This window comes from Tinamus guttatus, unplaced genomic scaffold (genome assembly GCF_059628265.1).
Source record: "Tinamus guttatus ecotype Peru unplaced genomic scaffold, ASM5962826v1 Tinamus_guttatus_pri_ptg000035l, whole genome shotgun sequence".
In the NCBI taxonomy this organism is placed as follows: Eukaryota; Metazoa; Chordata; class Aves; order Tinamiformes; family Tinamidae; genus Tinamus; species Tinamus guttatus.
Window position 1 is genome coordinate 6,973,756 of NW_028288569.1, and position 19,490 is coordinate 6,993,245.

The 19,490-nt window shown below is 42.8% G+C and overlaps 4 protein-coding genes across 4 annotated transcripts in view; 2 read left to right on the forward strand and 2 right to left on the reverse strand.

The window, feature by feature from the left end:
- Positions 1-1,162: 1,162 nt before the first annotated feature.
- Positions 1,163-3,443, reverse strand: TRMT10C (tRNA methyltransferase 10C, mitochondrial RNase P subunit). Its single transcript, XM_010217589.2, has 2 exons — positions 3,343-3,443; positions 1,163-2,499 (listed from the first exon to the last, which is right to left on the reverse strand). Exon 2 carries the CDS (start codon positions 2,458-2,460, stop codon positions 1,210-1,212), a length of 1,251 nt encoding a protein of 416 aa, XP_010215891.2. The 5' UTR covers positions 2,461-2,499; positions 3,343-3,443; the 3' UTR covers positions 1,163-1,209.
- A 382-nt stretch (positions 3,444-3,825) lies between these two features.
- TXNL4B (thioredoxin like 4B) lies at positions 3,826-5,179 on the forward strand. The gene is made up of 3 exons (XM_010217478.2): positions 3,826-3,984; positions 4,385-4,536; positions 4,984-5,179. The coding sequence occupies exons 1-3, from the start codon at positions 3,853-3,855 to the stop codon at positions 5,147-5,149; spliced, it is 450 nt and encodes a 149-aa protein (XP_010215780.1). The 5' UTR covers positions 3,826-3,852; the 3' UTR covers positions 5,150-5,179.
- Positions 5,180-6,257: 1,078 nt separating this feature from the next.
- On the reverse strand, positions 6,258-7,450 carry LOC104570331 (putative protein ARB2BP). The gene has a single exon (XM_010217367.2). The coding sequence runs from the start codon at positions 7,318-7,320 to the stop codon at positions 6,265-6,267; it is 1,056 nt and encodes a 351-aa protein (XP_010215669.2). The 5' UTR covers positions 7,321-7,450; the 3' UTR covers positions 6,258-6,264.
- A 1,616-nt stretch (positions 7,451-9,066) lies between these two features.
- The window catches only part of SENP7 (SUMO specific peptidase 7), a 38,976-nt gene continuing 28,552 nt past the window's right edge, over positions 9,067-19,490 (forward strand). Inside the window, exons 1-3 of the mRNA XM_010217258.2 lie at positions 9,067-9,105; positions 11,637-11,744; positions 14,917-15,011. Of these exons, the coding sequence (XP_010215560.2) occupies positions 9,067-9,105; positions 11,637-11,744; positions 14,917-15,011 (242 nt within the window). The remainder of the gene's footprint in view (positions 9,106-11,636; positions 11,745-14,916; positions 15,012-19,490) is intronic.

Below are 19,490 nucleotides of genomic sequence, written 5' to 3' on the forward strand. Positions count from 1 at the left end.
GGGGGCAGAGCGGCCGCTCCTCGGTCGCCCTTCTGCGGCGCGGCGGGAATGACGGAGGAGGAGGAAGCCTGGCGCTGCCTGGCCAATGAGGGCGCGCGAGGCGGCGGCCGTTAGCGCCATCCCCATCGCCGGGCGCAGCCGCCACGCCATCCCCGCCCGGCCCGCTCAGGCGTGTGCCTAAGCGCCTCCTCGGCCCGTTCCCTGAACAGTGCCAAGGACGGGGACTCCACCACCTCCCTGGGCTGCCTGCTGCAAGGCTTCACCCCTATTTCTGTGCAGAAATTCTTCCTGATGTCTAACCTGAACCTCCCCTGCACAACTCGAGGGCATTTCTGTGATTCTGTCATTTCCTCTTGTGCTATCGTAGTTATTCTGGAGAACCCAACTGCTGCCCCACAGCAACCTCCTTTCAAGTAATTGTAGGGAGCGCTAAGGTCTCCCCTGAGCCTCTTCTCCACGCTAAATAACCCCAGCTCCCTCAGCAGCTCCTCATAAGGTCTGTGCTCCAGCCCCTTCCCCAGCTTCGCTGCCCTTCTTTGGACATGCTCTAGCACCTCCATGTCCTTCTTGCAGTGAGGGGCTCAAAACTGAACACAAGATTTGAGGTGCGGACTCACCAGCACTGAGCACAGGGGGACGATCACTTCCCTGGTCCTGCTGGCTGCTCCTGATAGCAGCCAGTATATCACACAGAATCACAGAATGGCTGAGGTTGGAAGGGACCTTTAGAGATGATCCAGTTCAACCCCCTGCTCCAGCAGGGATACCTGGAGCATGTGGCACAGGGTGGCACAGCCAGCACATCACAAGTAAATTCTACTCTACATGCGGAAGACTCAAGAGCTTTCAGGTAAAGGTCTTCCAAATGGTTTTAGCTAGCCTTTCAGAGTAGGAGTGTGGATTGCCTCAGCGTGCAAACTCAAAAGAACACTTTTTCTTTATTTCCCACAGGAAAAAAAAATAGTTCAGTTAAAATCAGTCTAGTACTAGAATCAATGGAACATATTTATCTTCTTTTAATGGTGCAGTTTGGCGAACAGATTATCTCTGAGAATAATATACAAAAACAGCTGTAAAACTATGGACATTAAAGAAATGATTCACCAGTCCTGTCAAATTTGTCTAAGCATTTTTGAAAGACTACCGCATGAGAACACAGGTATTCAAGAGCATAATCCATCCCTAAATTTCATTCTCTTCCTAATCACTCTACTTCCGTATTAGCTTCTTAGAGTAGTTCTTTGCAAATTGCCTTGCTTGTACTTCTTCCTGTCTCTTTCCAAGTTTGAGTGCGTTCACCAGATCTAAGCTTTTTCTCAGATCACTAACAGACTTGCCTACAAAGCCACAATATTTCCTTTTTGGCACAAATTCCAGAGCCTTCCTCCAGTCTCCAGTATCTTTTAGTGTTAATAGAATATCCATCATTTGATCCAACGTGAGATTTTTGGCGCCTGAACTCCAAAGCAAGTACCTCTCCAGTGGAAGGCTGGCCGTTTCCAGCCCCAATCGTTTTGCTCGCGCTAAAGAAACCCCTGTCTTGATGCTTCTGTCAACCATTGAGCCAATGATGTAGACTTTATCGTGCTCAAATGTCTTCATGACTTTGGGAGAATCAGCTGTCAGATAGATGATCTTGTTCTTCGGAAACACTTCTGTGTAGCACCGCTCTGTCACAGTGATAAGTAATTTGTCCCATGCCTGTCTGTAATGTGTGATGAATTCTCTGTGGTATTGGCTGTTATCTTGGAAGTTACAGAAGTGAATGTGGAAAGGATCCATGGATTTTCGATTAGAGCTTTCACTGAATACTATCTGTTTAACCGTATTTGCTACTTCTCTGGGTGACATATCATTTTCAAAAGACATGTCAAATACTAGAGGCTGGCCAAAGATCATAGACTGAGCGACCCTCCAATTTTGCATTCTATCCATAGCACTGGCCCACGAGCAGATGAATGAATTCCTTTTGATCTCATGCGGTTTTGAATTGCCCTCCACCTGGGCTTCCTGCCTTCTTTCCCTTTTCTTTTCCATCTTTATTTTGTCATTTTTCTTGTAAAGTTCTTTTAGATACAAGAACTTTAAATACTTCTTCCTAGATGCCTTAGAAGGGCACTCCATTAAGGTTTTTAGCTGGTCATCACTGATGTTTTCAGGAACTGACCTGCCAGCCAGTCTCCACATCTCCACAGCCTCACGTGCAGCAGCCACAGTGGAGAGCTCCTTATGCTCAGACACTGCCTCACTGGCTTCTTGCGCCCCAGATTTCATTACCTTCTTCCACTCATCTAAATCCAGCTTTTCAGAGGCACTGTGTGAAGAGCCCTCCTTTAAGCAAGGTGATAAGATCAGAGTTCTATGGAGTGGAAACAAGTCCTTTTTTACCCCATGTTGTACAGCGAAGGGAAAGGCAGAGCACCTGGCAAAGTTTTTCAGAAGCGTATTCACAGCCTGCATACTTAGATGCAGGCTGGGTCCCAGCACTTGTCTGCAAAGCTGTGGTAAGATAAGAGGGGAAGGGGGAAAAAAATGTCAGTGGTCATTGAGAAAATACAGACTTTCACCTGTTTGTATTCTTTCACCAGCAACACTGGCAAACATTATGTTGCTTCTTCAGGAAAGCGAGAAGTTTGTGCTTCCATTTCATTTATAAACAGTACAAAAACAACGATATTGGTGGCACTGCTGTGAATAGACAAAGTTACTGCTTAAAACAACAGCTATGCTTACTGCAATTCAGAGTAAGGTCACCCTACCATTAACTGAAATAGATCTCAGACAATATTTATCTGCATCGTTTGATGAATGATAATAAATGATAATAAACTTTTGCATCAGGAACATGCAGGCCACCACAAGGAGACCAAAAATATTTTTATATGCATCCAGGGGTTCCTATCTGATTTCCCTACGCTGCGAAAGCACACAAGATGCTTAGTTTTGTAGTATGTTTTCTGGAGTATGTTTACATCACAGAAGATCCCATTTTTGCTTTGATCATTTGATTCTGGGAAAGCTTCTTTGCACTTACTCACAGGTCACCAGAACTAACGGTACGAACAACTAACACAGAAAGAGACTTTTTTTCCCCCGCCACTAAATTGTTCATGAAACTTATACCAGCACATAAACCTATGCACAAGGTGCACAGTCCAGATAATTCCACAGCGACGCATTTGTATTTAAATGTAAGTAATTTATAGAAATAAAAGCACTAAGAAAGTGGGGAGATCAAGGGGTCACTTCCTGAATCAGGTTATATTAGCGTAGCTGCGATTAAGAGAATATCGAGCAGGCAGATGTAGGTAGCGCCGGTAGATCTCTAACAAACCCGTTTACCTTCCAAGTCGCCGAGCGCGCAGCGGCGCCGCCGCCGCGGGAATCACTCCCGAAACCTCCGGACCGGGAGAGCTGAGAACCCCTCTCGGCACTTGCTCGTAGCGCGAGGCCCCCGGCAACGTTCTGCCCGCCCAACGGTCGAAACGAACCGTCAAACCCCACCCCAAGCCGTCCCGCGGGCTCCCCGGGAACACCGCGCCCGGCAGGGGAGGCGAAAGTGCTCCGCAGATCAGCGGGAGCGGCGGCTCCCGGCAGCCAAGAGCGTCCCCCGAGCCGTCCGCTCGGCGCCCGGCCCCGCTCCCCGCCTCCTTCCGCACGCCGGCGGAAGCGGAGCGACACACGCGGCCCAAAGGCCGCGCCGCGGTCGCCATCCCAACGCGACGCGGCGAGGCGCGCATGCGCGGGGCGTGCCTGGCGCATGCGCGGGGAGTGTGCGGCCGTTGGGCGCTGGAGGTGGATGCGAGCGGCCGTTGGGCGCGTCGGTCCTGGGAGTCGCTGCCCGCCGGCGGGATGAGCTTTCTGCTGCCCCAACTGGCCTCTAAGAAGGAGGTGGATCAGGCGATAAAAACCGTGGCCGAGAAGGTGCTGGTCCTTCGCTTCGGAAGGGATCAGGACTCCGTTTGCATGCAGCTGGATGATATTGTAAGAACTTTTGTTTGTTTGTTTGTTTGTTTTCCCCTTAAATACATTTTTTCACCCATAAATAAACTCTGATATTATGCCTACTGCGTGCAAGAGAATGTCATATGTTGCTTTTGGGTAATAAGGAATCTCATGGTAAATATCATTTTAAGCAGGATCAAATTACTGCCAGATCACCACACTACATCAAAAACTACATCAAGCACTCCGTACTATGCCGATAACATATGTCTGTTACTCCATTTTATGCTTAACTGCCACCATGCGAACCCTATGTATTTACCATACATACCAAGACACAAAGGAAGCTGAGATTTTAAGGCTTGCTGTATTTCCCCCCACACAGGCTCCTTATTTCTCAGTCCATTCAGTCATCCTCTCTCTTTCTGCCTCTCTTCAGCTTGCAAAGACATCTCATGACCTAAGTAAAATGGCAGTCATCTACCTGGTGGATGTAAACAAGGTGCCAGTGTACACCCAGTATTTCGACATCAGTTACATTCCCTCTACTGTCTTTTTCTTTAATGGACAACACATGAAGGTTGATTATGGGTACGTCACTCTACCTTACATCATCTATGCTGTCTATAGTAATTATCATCTATTTTGCCTATACTAATTAACAGTTTTTATCTATAGTACCTTGCCTGGGGGAGGTAATGTCATTGCCAGCATCTGCGCTCTTTATGACAACTGCACGGAAGGGTGGATGGCCATAAAATTAGTAGGTACTTTGAAAAACTCTCTGAGTTTTCTCTGTGGTAAGTATTTGCCAGCTGAAAAAAAAATACTATGGCTACGGTTTTAGGCAGTCTTACGCTGCATCTTTGGAAGTTTTGAAGGTCAGGTCAAAGCGTATCCCTGACTTAAGTGACCGTGACTTGAGAATGAGCTCCTCTGAGTCCTCTGACTCATTTTGCATCTTCTGTTATCGTAAGCGTTTTTGTCTTGGAACCTTTTAAAATTGTAATTTGACCTTTGTCTTATGCTTATGTTTAGGTCTCCAGATCATACTAAATTTGTAGGAAGCTTCAAAACAAAGCAAGACTTTATAGATCTGATTGAAGTGATTTACCGTGGTGCAATGCGTGGGAAGCTCATTGTGAGAAGTCCTATTGATCCCAGGAATATTCCTAAATACGACCTTCTCTACCAAGGAATTTAATGCATTGGTCTGAGGAAAAGGATTGCTGAAATGATGGATGTTCTAGATTCTCCTTTTTTTTTTTTTTTCTTTTTTTTCTCTCTTCTCAAGCATTTTAGCCACATTTGACACTGTGGGACAGTTTGAGCATTTATACTGAAGGATCATATTGGTCTCCTTCTGAAGACAGATATTCTGTTGCTTAAATACTTTCTAATAAAGCTACGTGTTCACGTGTAGAATTGATGCAAGCGAGTGTTTTTGAGCAGCACACTGGCCCCAGTCACAAAACACACACATTGCATGTATCCAGTGGCAGCATCTCCAATGCAACTTTCTTTAGTGAAGTCGTTGTGTATTCTGCTAATCGTCTACAATTTTTGTTCAAGTGTAGTAACGATCAGCCACTCTTTATTTAAAAATTTCTATTCACAACCTTTAAGTGACTATTCCTTTCTAATGGAATTTCATATTTCTGCCCATTATTAGATAAACAGATGCCTATCAGGGTGAATGACTTAGCTGGTTTTAAAATGGAGTTATGTTCTGTGGAATCACTGTATCATGTCTGCAACACGCCATCTCTGACTGGAGAGAGGCATCGCTATGTAATTTCATGAGGTACCTTTCCACTTAAATCTTTCACTAGGGTAGGCAGATATTCCAGAGTGATTTTAAATGGTAGAGAGGATAGAGAGGTATCCTTGCTGTAGGAAAAAGGATAATTCAAAATGCTAGATCCCTTGTGTGCTTTCTGTATTACAGATTTGTCTTTTTAATTAAAGATATGCATTTAAGAATCGAGTTTTTAACCACTATTTAGTCTGATTCTAGAGCTATAATTGCAGAATACAGATTTAAAGAATAATACGTATTAGAGTTGATATACCCTTACAACTTTATTTTGTACAACTTTAAATTTCAGAGAGATGAAGGATTGTGGTTTAAAGCTTACAGATATGCCACTCTTTCCTAATATTTACTTGTATTTGTTTCTTAAAAGAAAACCATCTTTAAACTTAAACCCATAAATTGCTTCACAGCAAGAGGGAAGTTCTTAGATGACTTAAAGCTTGAAAGATGCAGGAGTGGTTGTGAAAGGAAGAGACGACCAGGAAAAACACACCAGTATGCTTTTATTTATTGCCTTTCTTCTTACTTGTGCTGCTTCGGGTTGCGATAGGTGAACGTGTAAAGGGTGCTGCTCCAGTCTTGGTTTTCAGAGCACTCTTCAGGTACTTAAAGATGGCATGTAAGCAGCAGGAAGGTGCCAAGCCATACTTTTCAGTTCCAGCAGAGACAGTAGGACAGTTCACTTTCATAAGGCACCCCACAGGTTTATCAAGGGGCTTATTGCTTGATACCCATTCCTGGCAATGCTTTTGCATCCATTCTTGTATTTGTGGATCACTTCCAGCCTGGTGCTGAGTATTGTGCATGGAGTCGATGAACGCCGCAGCAAACACTTTACTCATCACCTCCCATTTTCTCTGCACGAGCAGATCAATGAACACCAAGCCGCCGTAGCCATGGGCAATGAAGGCCACCTTCTTGGCTGCACTCTTTGAAATAAAGTGATCCCACACGTACATGGTATGCTCCTCAGGGCTGCTGCTGCACCGCTTGAGGATTGACCTGAGGGACTCCATGGAAGATGATGATTCTTGCCTCTTGAAAACACTTAACCTCTCCTCTTCTGTCTTAAGATGCAAGAAGTTATCATTGGGATTGAGTACAATCACTTCGAACTGGCTTTGAAGGGCAATTTTGATGAAGGGTATCTGTGTACCATGCTCCAGGCCCTCATTGATAATGGTCTTTTGCCCCCACTGTCCAGCACGAAAGACTCCACAGTCCTGAAGAAGGACAATTAGGCTAGAGGTGCTTGTTAGTGCTTTCTCACTCATGAAAAAGAAACTTCTCGGTTCATCTTCTGTAGCATTAGTAGGAATATAGACTTTTTGCAGCATGCACGCGCTTTCGAGGAGCTCATAAACATACTGGGTAAGTGCATGTCCCAATACTTGATAGCGTTTATGATTCCTCTCGTGTGCATTCTTGTAGTAATTGAAAACAAAGGACTCATTGGTGTCCAGATGCCTCAATTCCCCTTTCATATTGAAGTCGTAGTTTAGTTGTTCTTCATACTCTGAACCCTCTAGCAGTTTCCTTAAGCTTAGTTTGTGCTCCATTTGTGACCGCTACAAATCAAGAGGATATGTGTCAATATAGTGATAGACCTTTGTACAACTGCATAAAGAAAACATGTTAGGCATCCAGTCGTAAAATGATGACACACAAAGTATTCGTAGACACAAATGGTCTTTTAGTGGTCTGTAACAAGCGAGCTGTTTGAAAAGTCTCTCACACATGCTAGTTACTAAATTACAACTGTGTTACATTATTAAAAGTACTTCCAGTTATTCTTTCAACCCTCCCAGAGCTTGCCACATGGACATCATGGAGGGAATCACCGAATAAACTAGCCACAGTTTGAAACACTGTTGCAATATAAGTGTTATTCTTTATGGGCTTTGCCCGGTAAGAAGGCCTTCTCTGTTCCAGCTGCAAGACCCAGCTATATGTTCTCCTGTAAAATTTTTAATTATCGTAGATGCAAAGTTTTGCCACAGGGATTGTAGAAAACTTCTCTCTCTAAAAAATAAACTGAAGTTGCTTCAGGTTTTATTCTTTAAAATATTTTTCTTGGTTCCTTCCACAAGTCTCTGTGATTTTTCCCCATTCCCCTGCCATTTCTCGACTTCTGTTTCGGCTCCGTTCTAGGAGATTCACAAATCCTTTTGTTGCCGCTCGTGCTCAGAGCGGGGGCGGCACCCGCGGGAGCCGCGCGCGCGGCCGTTGCGCGGCCGTTGCGCGGCCGTTGCGCGGCGGGGCGGGGCGGGAGGCGGTGCCCGGCCCGGAAGCGGCGCGGGCAGCTGCGCAAGCGGCGCTGCGGCCCGGGTAAACAACGGCGCGAGGGTGAGTGCGGGGGTCGGGCGCTTCGGGTATCTCCCCGCGGGCTCGGGGGGTGTCGGTGGCGGCGCTCCCGGGGCCGCCGCCCGCTGCCAGGGCGCCTTACCGTGTCGGGCACTCCGCGCTAGCGCCGTCCTCCGCTGCGCCCCGCCGCCGCTTCCGGAGCCTTTTAACGGTCCCCGTGCGGCTGGGGTCAGCGAAGCCGGTAGGGGAGGGTGGGAAAGGGGCGTCCCTCGGCGGGAGGAGGCGGGGGAGGGAGCGCATTGCTGTCGCCGACCCTCGAGGTTCCCCTGTGGGGAAGGGGAAGCCCCTTCCCACCCCGTCCGTCAGCTCCCCCCGCTTTCCTTCTTGCAGGCGCCCTCACGAGTAGCGCGTTGGCCGTTCCCCCACGGTCTCGGGTGATGCTGCTCTCCGCACCTGGGCACGGAGGCTGCGAGCTGGAAAATAAACGAAGCTTCTCCCGCATGCAAAATGTGCCGTAGTCAGCGCGATCCTCTGAGAGTTCCAGCTTGGAAGGGCTCCCACGGGAGACCTACAGAGTTTTTGTAAAAAGAATAAGCCCTCGTGCAAGCAGAAAGCTCTGAAGCTGTGCTCCTCCACTGAGAAAGGAGGTTGTCTCTTAACAGGAACTCATGAGTTTTATTTTCTTTTTCTTGATGCCTTTAATTTTGATGTCAGAGCCTGAGTAACTTATTAGTCATCTAATTCCCAGAAGGTCAGATTAAAAACCAGGTGCCTTCACTAAGACACACTTTAGTGAAAGTTATTTCTATTTTTTAGCAGTTCTGTTCAAACTGCCCATACGTGTGTTTCTTTTGTATAGTGGCTGTTCATTAACTTCCTTTGACTGGCTTGCTCAGAAAGGGTCTTGTTCTTGCCCAATACCTCATTCTGTGGTCCTAATTCGCTCTAGACAAATAAAGCACATTGCTAATATATATATTTTTTTTCCAGCAGAGGAGATCATGGAAGGAAGAACTTCAGCATCTTCAGGCCACATCAGTGTGAGTGTTCTCAAAATTTACAGAAACATTGCTTTAAGAGTACAGATATCACAGGGTGTGCTGGTGTATTTGTATAACTGAACTTATTCTCCCATGGTCCAAATTAAGCTTCACTGGTGCACTCTTTCTTGAGAACTGAACAGCAGTGCAGTGAACAGTAATGTCTGCTGCTCAATATATTGATATACAGTAGGTTTAACATTTGATAAATGTACAAGCATCTTGTAGCTAAGGGTATATTAAACAATAAGATAAAATCTGAAATATTAAAATAATACTCATATATGAGTTGTATGTGTAACTAGGGAACAATTCTGTAGTAAAGTCCTCAAGCTATTGGCATAGGGTTTTTTGTTTTGATTTTTTTTTAAGGTCTTGTAACTGGAGGTATTGAGCTATTGCTTCAGTAGAAGAGTTGCATAACTGGAATGTTTGTTCAGAGAGTTTTTATGTCAATGTTTATTCTTCCTAAAATGTCCACATTAGTTGTAGTTTCTAGTGATGGAAGCGCTGGTAAAAAAAAAAAAAAAAAAAAGTTGTAGGCACAGCAGCACAAAAGGCTGCTGGTTTTACTGGGTAAAGTCTGAACCTTCTGGTATTTTAGAAATAAGCTGTTACCCAAACCTTGTTTTCACACTGCTGCTGACCCTTGCACCTACAGGTGGGAACCCTTTGGAAAATATTGCTGGCTTAGATAGGAATCTGCTAAGGATGTGTGCATATGTATATGTTGATTCTATTATGTTGATTTCTATTAGTGAAAAGCTGAGTAAACTGCATATGTTGCACTTACCATAAATAGGGACCTCAACTGGTCATCTCTTGACTGTGCTTTTCCCCTAAGTTATTTGTAGGCATCGCAAACCAATGCTTTCTTAAAGTATATGAGCACTGGGAAGGTATCGTAAGGTGAGGTAGAAGTTTTGCTGCTGAGTTCTTTTGCTGCTGCATTTGTCTTTTATTCTCTTCTGTCTGTCATCACTTTGAGTTGACCTTAGCTGCTGTCAGTGTTATTGGAGAATATCTGAACCACTGTAACATGAAATGCGTATTTAAACTTAGGGAATTTTGATTAACTGTTTTCAGGAAGTTCATGACAGAAACCACCAGTCAGGCAGCCACCTGAGTCCCAAAGTAAGGAGCTGGTATCTGGCCATTAATGTGTAAGGTAGAAGAATATATTCCGACTGATAGAACAGATTTATAGGCTACTTCTCAAAAATTACACATTCTTCATTAGGAAAATGTTTACTTCAATCCTTGAATATTGGTGAGGTTACTTGTAAATAGTTACCTATGGATAATGTTTACATCCTTTATAATGTGAGGAAATTGTAATCAACTGATTGTCTCAGTATTGAAAGTAGCTTGATGTATTATTCAGATATTTGACTTAAAATGTGCTAAAACACACACATTTTTGTTTACAAGAAATGTAAATGAAGAATGAGAGTACTAACAATGCAAACTGCAAAACTGAAGTGGTATCTCCTTATGATATTGTATGTTTCAGTTAGTCTGAAGCACTTGCAGAACTGTGACTACCCTTTCTGTGTCTGCAAGTCCATAGCTCATCTGTTCTGGACTTTTAAATTTCATGTTACAAGATAGGGTTGCATCTAGTAGCTTGCAAACTAACTTCATTAACAGATTTTACATCAGCCATAACATGCAGTTAGTTTCAGCTTGTTCCTGGCTCAAGTAGACTTGGTTGTCTGAGAGATTTTACATCCATTACAGGTACCTTCATTCTAATCTAGTCATACTCACAGCATAAGGTTTTGCTTCTCAAGATGTTTGAATGAATGGCAAAGTTTGCATTATTTATTTAGCTGACATTAACTGATTTAATTAACTAGATACAAAGCATCACTCTCTTTGTTAATCTCAATGTACTTGTGGGAATATAGCTTGACTTCACATTTTTGCAAAGGTTGTCAGTAACAGCAGCTGATATCATCTTTGAGTACATAGCTCTCTTGATGCTGATTATCATATACCAAAATCCTGATCCTATTGTAGGATTTAATTGCTGCTCTTCCAAAAATTCTTTCTTGAGAGAGTACAAATACAGTGATTTCTTAACTCAAACTCTTTCTTTTTTTGCTTTATTGTTCTTTATGCTGAGATGCGGAGATTAAACTAGAGTGGAAGGGAATTAAAGGGAACTGATAAAAGTGTAAATGCCAGCTAACCTCAGTGCTGGACACATTTGAAGCTGTTATTATGAAGTTAGTGAAATAGGATGCTTTTCTTTTTCTATTGTTTTGTTTTCTGTTTGTTTTTAAGACAATTGATCTGTTAAGACTAGCTCTGCAGTGCTTCAGTACCTAATATTATCTCAGTAGTATTAGGTGTCATTTTAGCCCCAAGTTTCAGTGAAAAAGCATCTAAAGTCACAGGTCAGTGCTTCCCTTTCCAGTTCCTTATTTTGACTGATGATTGAGGGAAATTTATGCATGGAATATGCCAGCCTATGGCATCAGTGCATGATTTAGTTTTATCATGTATGTAACATCCTCTATTTTCAGTTTCATATACCAAAGAAGAAGCCAAACACCAGGTCAGAGGATACCCAAGTTCATTCCCCTCTGACAAGGCTCTCAGGCTCCCACCATTGGGTCTACCCTTTAAAAGAGGTAAAGAGAAGTTCTTTGGTGCCAAGTGCTTTGGAGCATGTTATATGTCATATTTTGCTTTGGAGGCTGGATTTTTTTTTTTTTTAATATTGAATGCTGCCTTGTAACTATATGACCAATACCTGACCCAGACTGATTTGGAAAGAGTCACTGCATAGGTCTAAGATCTACCTATCAGTCTACAGTTACAGAAATAAACATCTTAGTGCTCTGTTGCCAAACTAAATAACGAAAAAGCAGAATCAGGCTTCAAAAGTACTTTGACAGAAAGTCTCCACAATGCTAAAGTTATTCTCAAATTCTGAAGTTGTCTTGAAAATCATAAATGTTAAGGCAAATGTGTAAGGTTGTGTGGTGGTGGTGGTGGTGGCTTGTTTTTTTTATTTTATTTTATTTTATTTTATTTTATTTTATTTTATTTTATTTTATTTTATTTTATTTTATTTTATTTTATTTTATTTTATTTTATTTTATTTTATTTTATTTTATTTTATTTTATTTTATTTTATTTTATTTTATTTTATTTTATTTTATTTTATTTTATTTTATTTTATTTTATTTTATTCCTGAACTTTCTGGTTGTATTCAGAACATGTATTCCAACTGTTTCTGTTACGAGATGGAAGTCTCTTTTAAATTAATTTTTGACTTAGTTGTTATTCGTGTCTGAGAGTTGAAGCTTTAAAAGAATATGTGAAATACTGTATGGCTTTTGATTAATATTTTAAGTGATCAGTGTTAAGACTAAAAGACTGTAAGTGCACTTAGCATAATAAATGACAGTATCATCTTAATTGCATATAAAAGTCAATTTGTTAAGTAAAAATGCTTGAAGTTCATTGAAATCTTTAAGATCTAGCAGATCTTAAAAGTGCTAGGTTTTGGAAACATTGTGCAGCTGTTGACTCCTTCAAATCAGCATTGAGAATGTGTTGATGACTTTAATGCTTTCAGAATCAAGGGGCTCTTCCCCCAGAAAAGTTGTAAAAGTGAGTGAGGGAGGTTAGAGATGCTTTCACCTTACAGTAGTGCTGCCCATTTGACCCACTTCTCTCAGAAGATCTAATCTCTTGACCCTGCTGCAATGCAAGTTCACTGTGTCATTATGTCCTATCCTGTAGGTACTTAAGTGAGCAGAGCATCCAGTTACTGTCAGGTTTTTGAAATCAGCAGTAGTGCCTGCTGTGCTTGTCAGCAGCAGCCTCTTGGGCACAGCATGAAGTAGCAACATAGAAATCTCTCCTCTTCCCTCTCTCTATATATGCGTATACACACAGGTGCTTACATATATATATGTATGTAAGTAGTGATTGGACTGGGTGAATTAAAAAAGGGGGCGCTTTTTTTTTTTCCTGAATTTTTCTGACCTATGTCTATATATCTCAGATTGTTCACATGTGGGAGAGGGTTTCTTATACTCTAACACAAACCTAGTCTTTTTGTATTGTGTTTCATCTTGAAAAGATTATGAAGCATCGTAATTTCTGGTTGACAACAGGTTAACCATGAGGTAGCAGTGTGCCCTCGTGGCCAAGAAGGCCAATGGGATCCTGGCCTGCATTAGGAGGACCGTTGCCAGGAGGTCGAGGGAGGGGATCCTGCCCCTCTCCTCAGCTCTGGTGAGGCAGCACCTGGAGTACTGGGTGCAGTTCTGGTTTCTGCAGTGCAAGAAGGACATTGAGCTTCTAGAGAGGGTCCAGCAGAGAGCCATGAAGATGATTAAGGGACTGGAGCTTCTATCTTATGAGGAAAGACTAAGTGAACTGGCCCTGTTTAGTCTGGAGAGGAGAAGGCTGAGAGGAGATCTGATCAACATGTTCAAGTACCTGAGAGGTGATTGTAGGAAGGATGGGGCCAGGCTGCTCTTGGTGGTGGCTGGTGACAGGATGAGGGGTAACGAGTGTAAATTGAAACACAGGAAGTTCCACCTCCATATGAGGAGGAACTTTTCCTGTGAGGGTGACAGAGCCCTGGAACAGGCTGCCCAGAGAGGCTGTGGAGTCTCCTTCTCTGGAGATCTTCCAAACCTGCCTGGATGCCACCCTGTGCCACGTGCTCTGGGTGTCCCTGCTGGAGCAGGGGGGTTGGACTAGATGATCTCTAGAGGTCCCTTCCAACCTTAAACATTCTGTGATTCTGTGATAATTAAAAGGCATATTATTGTTTTGTGCATAGGTAGGAGTAGGGGTCTCTTCATGTTGGCAGGGTATGTAGTGTTGCACGACTTTACCCTGTAATACATGAGAATTTTTGTGCTGCGTTCAGTGGTTGCGTGCATAGGTGTCTCATATGCTTGGAGACCGGTGTCGTGAGGAGAGCAAAATGATGCCTGGGGACAGGAGGAGGGGAGAAGGTCTCCAAAGCACTTCTCTGCTGCCAGACATTTTAATAACAAGGGCATTTCCCATCACAGAATCAGTAACAGGAGAAACAATGTTTCAGGACATGCCTCCCAGACTTCTTTGCTGAAGTAGCCATAATGCATGAGCCTGATTTTTTTTCAAATCATCTTTCACTCCATGCTCGGTCAGAAAGGAAGATAAACTGGTTCATTGGCTTGCAGCCTGACTGGCAAAATTTTCAAATCTGCATATGTTTTATTAACTTTGCTATTAAAAAAAAAAAAAAAAGTCGGAGAGCATAGAGGGATAATTTCAGGAAGTACAGAAATAACTATGTTTTCGTGGAGTGTCATTGTATTTAATTTGGAAAGATCTGTACATTTTGATAAGGTAAGAAATTTTGAAAAAAGAGTTGTGGGTTTCATTACATCACTCAAGTGTCAAGCTTTCAAATTCATATTCCTTCTAAATATTGTCTTTGAGTGGAGTTTCTTTAGTTTGATTATATATGCAGGCAGTTGTTAAAGAGAGTGGGAAACATCTTGCATATTGGTGATGTAAAACAGACCCAATATTTAATTTGCATTTGGAATGGTCTTCCTTTAGGTAGGAGAGAAGTTGAACTGCCTTTTTGGTCAAATTTCTTATGAAGAAAGAGCAAATTCCTTTCAAGGAAAAGGCAGCATATGGATGCTGTAAACAAAGCATATTTTGCAAAATTGTGTGTACTTTTTGTTGCTCTATATGAGCAATTGAATTGTTCTGTCTTTCTAGTATAGTGTCTATGAAATTTTTGTCTGTTGAATCTTTATTTTGTTTATTTATTTCAGTGGAGGTTAAGTGTCAGGAACAGAGAGTCTTCCACAAAAAGAAGATGGAAAAATGACTGTGACAGATACAGCTGTAATGATGAAGAATCAATTGGGTAAGAATCATCTCAAAATTAGTTCTTCTGTGTTTATGTTGGGTGAGTTTTGTAGTCTTTCCTGAAGACGTGTATCCATGATCTCCAGTTTTGGATCATGCAGAGATGACTTTTCAAGACGCAGATAGTTTCCTGCCCCTCCAGAAAGGTGTGATTTCTGTGATCTGATGGCATTGCAGAGTTTAGTTGGAGGCCTGTAGCTAGCGGTGATCCCCAGGGGTCAGGCCTCGGTCCAGTCCTGTTCAATTTATTCATGAATGACCTGGATGAAGGCACAGAGTGCTCCCTCAGCAAGTTTGCTGATGACACGAAACTAGGAGGAGTAGCTGGTACCCCAGAGGGCTGCGCTGCCATCCAGAGGGACCTGGACAGACTGGACAACTGGGTGGTGAAAAACCTCATGCAATTCAACAAGGCCAAGTGCAAGGTCCTGCACCTGGGGAGGAATAACCCCAGACACCAGTACAGGCTGGGGACTGACCTTCTGGAGAGCAGCTCTGCAGAGAGGGACCTGGGTGTCATGGTGGACGACAAGTTGACTATGAGGCAGCAGTGTGCCCTTGTGGCCAAGAAGGCCAATGGGATCCTGGGGTGCATTAAGAGGAGCGTCTCCAGAAGGTCGAGGGATGTGATCCTGCCCCTCTACTCAGCCCTGGTGAGGCCTCATCTGGAGTATTGTGTCCAGTTCTGGGCTCCACAGTAAAAGAGGGATGTGGAGCTGCTGGAGAGAGTCCAGCGCAGGGCCACAAGGATGATCAGGGGCCTGGAACATCTGCCCTATGAGGAGAGGCTGAGGGAGCTGGGCCTGTTCAGCCTGGAGAAGAGAAGGCTGAGAGGGGACCTGATCAGTGTTCATAAGTACCTCAAGGGAGGCAGTGAGGAGGATGGTGCTGGTCTCTTTTCACTGGTGGCCGGTGACAGGACAAGAGGAAATGGCCAGAAACTGAAGCACCAAAAGTTTCACAGAAACTTAAGGAAAATTTTCTTTCCTGTGAGGGTGACAGAGCACTGGAACAGGCTGCCCAGAGAGGTTGTGGAGTCTCCTTCTCTGGAGATCTTCAAAACCCGCTTGGACGCAGTCCTGTGCCACGTGCTCTAGGTGACCCTGCGTGTGCAGGGGGGTTGGGCTAGATGATCTCTAGAGGTCCCTTCCAACCTTAAGCATTCTATGATTCTATGATTGTGAATCATGAAGCAACCATCCCTTTTCCCTGTGTTAACTCTTATCACAAGTCTGAGATCCAGGTTTCATTTGGTTCCAGATCATCTTCTCTTGCGCATGACATTTTTTGCTCTGTAGCACACAGACATGTTAAACTCTTAAAAACCAATATGATGATTTGAAGAGGAAAATAGTGACAAACTTAAGTTTTTGGAGTACTTGGAGATAAATGGCAATTGTTTAAAATGGCCTTTTGTGAAACTGTCGGCTAGATAATTGTTTATCCAAGAACTTTCTGGATAAGTACTTTGTCATAAGTACTACAGTTGACAAAGAGAAATGCAAATGTTTGTAGAATCAGATTCATTGACAGTAGCTAGAAAGCATGATAGAATTCATTACATTTATGTTAATGAAGCAACCATTACCTAATTGCATACATGTGCATGAATTAGACTAAGATCAAGCATTCTGTGCCCCATTTTGACTGAGATTTAACTCAGTCATGAAGTGATTTGTTGTCAGTTGAATGCACAGGTAAAGAAGCTGCTTAATGACAGCAGAGGATTTGGACACTGGTGAGTGCAGTGTTTTTATGATGTGTAATGGTGGATCATTTAACCCCATCTTTCTACACAGAGTGCTCCAAACTGTTGCAGGGAAGATGTAAGCTTTTCATAAATCATGACTTTCTTTCATATGTCCTCAGAGACATTATTGTCAGGCTACGTTGTGTTACCTAAAAGTGCATCTCTTTGTGACTTTAGCTGAGAAACTGGTTTGCAGGCTTTACCTGCTGGAACTTAGAAGCCAAGTGGGTTTTGTTTTTGAAACAGTTACCTCTGGATCTGTCACAGATGTTGCTGTGTGAGTAACAGATGTTACTGTTAGTATGCGAGTAACTTGAGAGAGTAAGTTCAAACATTTTTACCAAAATTTCTCCCACTAGTGAGAAATGATTTAGCATGTAATGAGACAGTAAATATTCAGGTATTAAATCTGTGCTTTTTCATTTCTCTCACTTAAAAAAAAAAAAAAAAAGTCAGGGACAAGATTGATGGTTCACTGTTAAGTAAACTTTACTTACTACCTCCAGAAAATGCCATTGTTTGCATTAGGTACCATAACATTTCTCAGTCAAAGTTAGCACATTAGCTTCATTGGATACGAGTAGAAAGCGCATATGTATTCTAAAGGAGAAGGTATCAGTTCACAAATGGTTCAGGATGGAAAAGACCTGTGACCTGTAGAGGTCATCTAGTCCACCCCCACTCAAGCAGGGTTAGCTGAAGTAGATTGCATAGGACCCTGTCCAGATGGCTTTTGAATATCTCCAAGGATGGAGAATTCACAACTTCCCTGAGGAACTGGTTCCAGTGATTTTTTGCCTCCTTCCCCCCCCCCCCCCCCGCATATTCAGACAGAACTTATTGAGTTTCAATTTATGCCCTTTTCCTCTTGTTCTGTCACTGGGCACCCCTGAAAAGAGTCTACCTCCATCTTCTTTGCAACCTCCCTTCAGATGTATATTGATATCAGCCCCAACCCTTCTCTTCACCAGACTGGACAGTCCCACCTCTCTTGGCCCTCTCCTTGTTTTCAGCTAGGATCCCCAGGTTGTGCTCTGCAAAGCTAATTTTCAGCAGGTCAGCCCCAGCATATGCCTGTGCCCAAGATTATTCCTCTCCACATGCAGGACTTGGTACTTTTCGTTGTTGAACTTCATGTGGTTCCTCTGCCTACTTCATTAGTTTTGTTAAGCAAAAGCTTGAGAATTGGCAAAAGGGAAAATATGAAGTGGTATAGTGAGTATCTTCAGAAGGCAAAAGTTTCTGTCTGGATAAAAAGAAAATATTCATCTTAACGATAAGCCTTTGTTTTAAAAATGTAGCCTTTGTTTGGTGTTACCCAAGATACATTTCCTGTCAAATATTTAGGGAGGCACATTTTACCCTAAGTGTTGACTTTACCATTGTTACTGCCACTACTTAAGTGCAAATAGTTTATCTTACTAGTGTCTTTGCAAAATGTTTCGCGTCATAGTTATGTGATTAATCTTGTAAATGTTTTATAATGCTTTTACTGTTGAGGAAGGGGATAACAGTATTTATTGCCACAGCCTGGAGACGTTCTTTTACCTCTACTGTGTTACTCCTGGGTCATCCAGGAAGGACAGCACTACTTTGAAAATCAGGTTTCTGGTTTAGGTCTGTCAAGCTTGCTTTGGGTTGGGAGGAGTTTTTAAAATGTGTGTAATTCTGCCAACTCAACACTGTAAACTTTAATTGAAATACGTGTTAAGGCTGAATGCAATACCTACCACATGGTTGTCAGGTTTTTGTGGTAATTCCTTATGTACAGGTTTCCTTTGCCCTGACACTTTCTGCTCCAGCAAAGCCAAGGAGGTTAGTAGGGATTTTTAAGGCTTGCTGTTAAAACAGAATGCTGTTGAACTAAAGAAAGGGTTGAGAAAGACTCTGCCTGTCCTCTTCCTACCTACAGGTAGAGCAGTCAATGAATGCTGCTGGCAGTTTCTCATTAAAGATGCACCATTTCATCTTGTTGGACACCAAAAGGCCAAGCACTGCTTAGGCTATGCATAGGCTGTAGATTCAGCTGAAGTAGATGAATTATGAATAAACAAAAAGTCTGTCAATGGCTTTCTGTAAACCTGGGACATGCAATGAGTTCTCATAGGGTCTATTGAAGCACCCTCATATGTGTTTGTCATCCCACCACTGCAATACTGATTTTACAAAATTTGGATACATGAGGAGAATTGTAGGCAGGAGGTTGGTGGTGTAGGCAGCTGTTATCAATGCAACTGCAGAAGGAGTCAGGAACTTTCAGATTTTAATTTGGACACCCTCTCTAACACAAACTTGGAGCAAAATGGAGGCAGTGGTAATACATGGGTGTGCACATAAATATAGTAATTGAAACAGAACTGGATCTAGTTCCAAATATTACCTAAGTAGGGGTCAAGAGACCAGGTATTTTCCCCAAGTCATGCAAGCAACTAATATCTTCAGTCCTGCCCTTTGTAAGGTAGGATAATACATTTTTGTCTTTGAGAAGTGGTTTGAGATTAGCCAGGAATAGTAGCTGACAGCATTTTTCTTATTACAGTTTTTCCTGTTTCACCCTTACATGAGTAAGTATATTTCTGTTGCCATTGTCTACATATATATTCTTTTCCTTTTGAAAAAAAAGATGGAGGAGTAGAAGGAGTAAGGTGGAGTAGGGGAGATGCCTTAAAAACAAAAAAAATTTTGGTTTTTTTTTCCATCACCAAGATGCCTCCAGATGATGTTGAT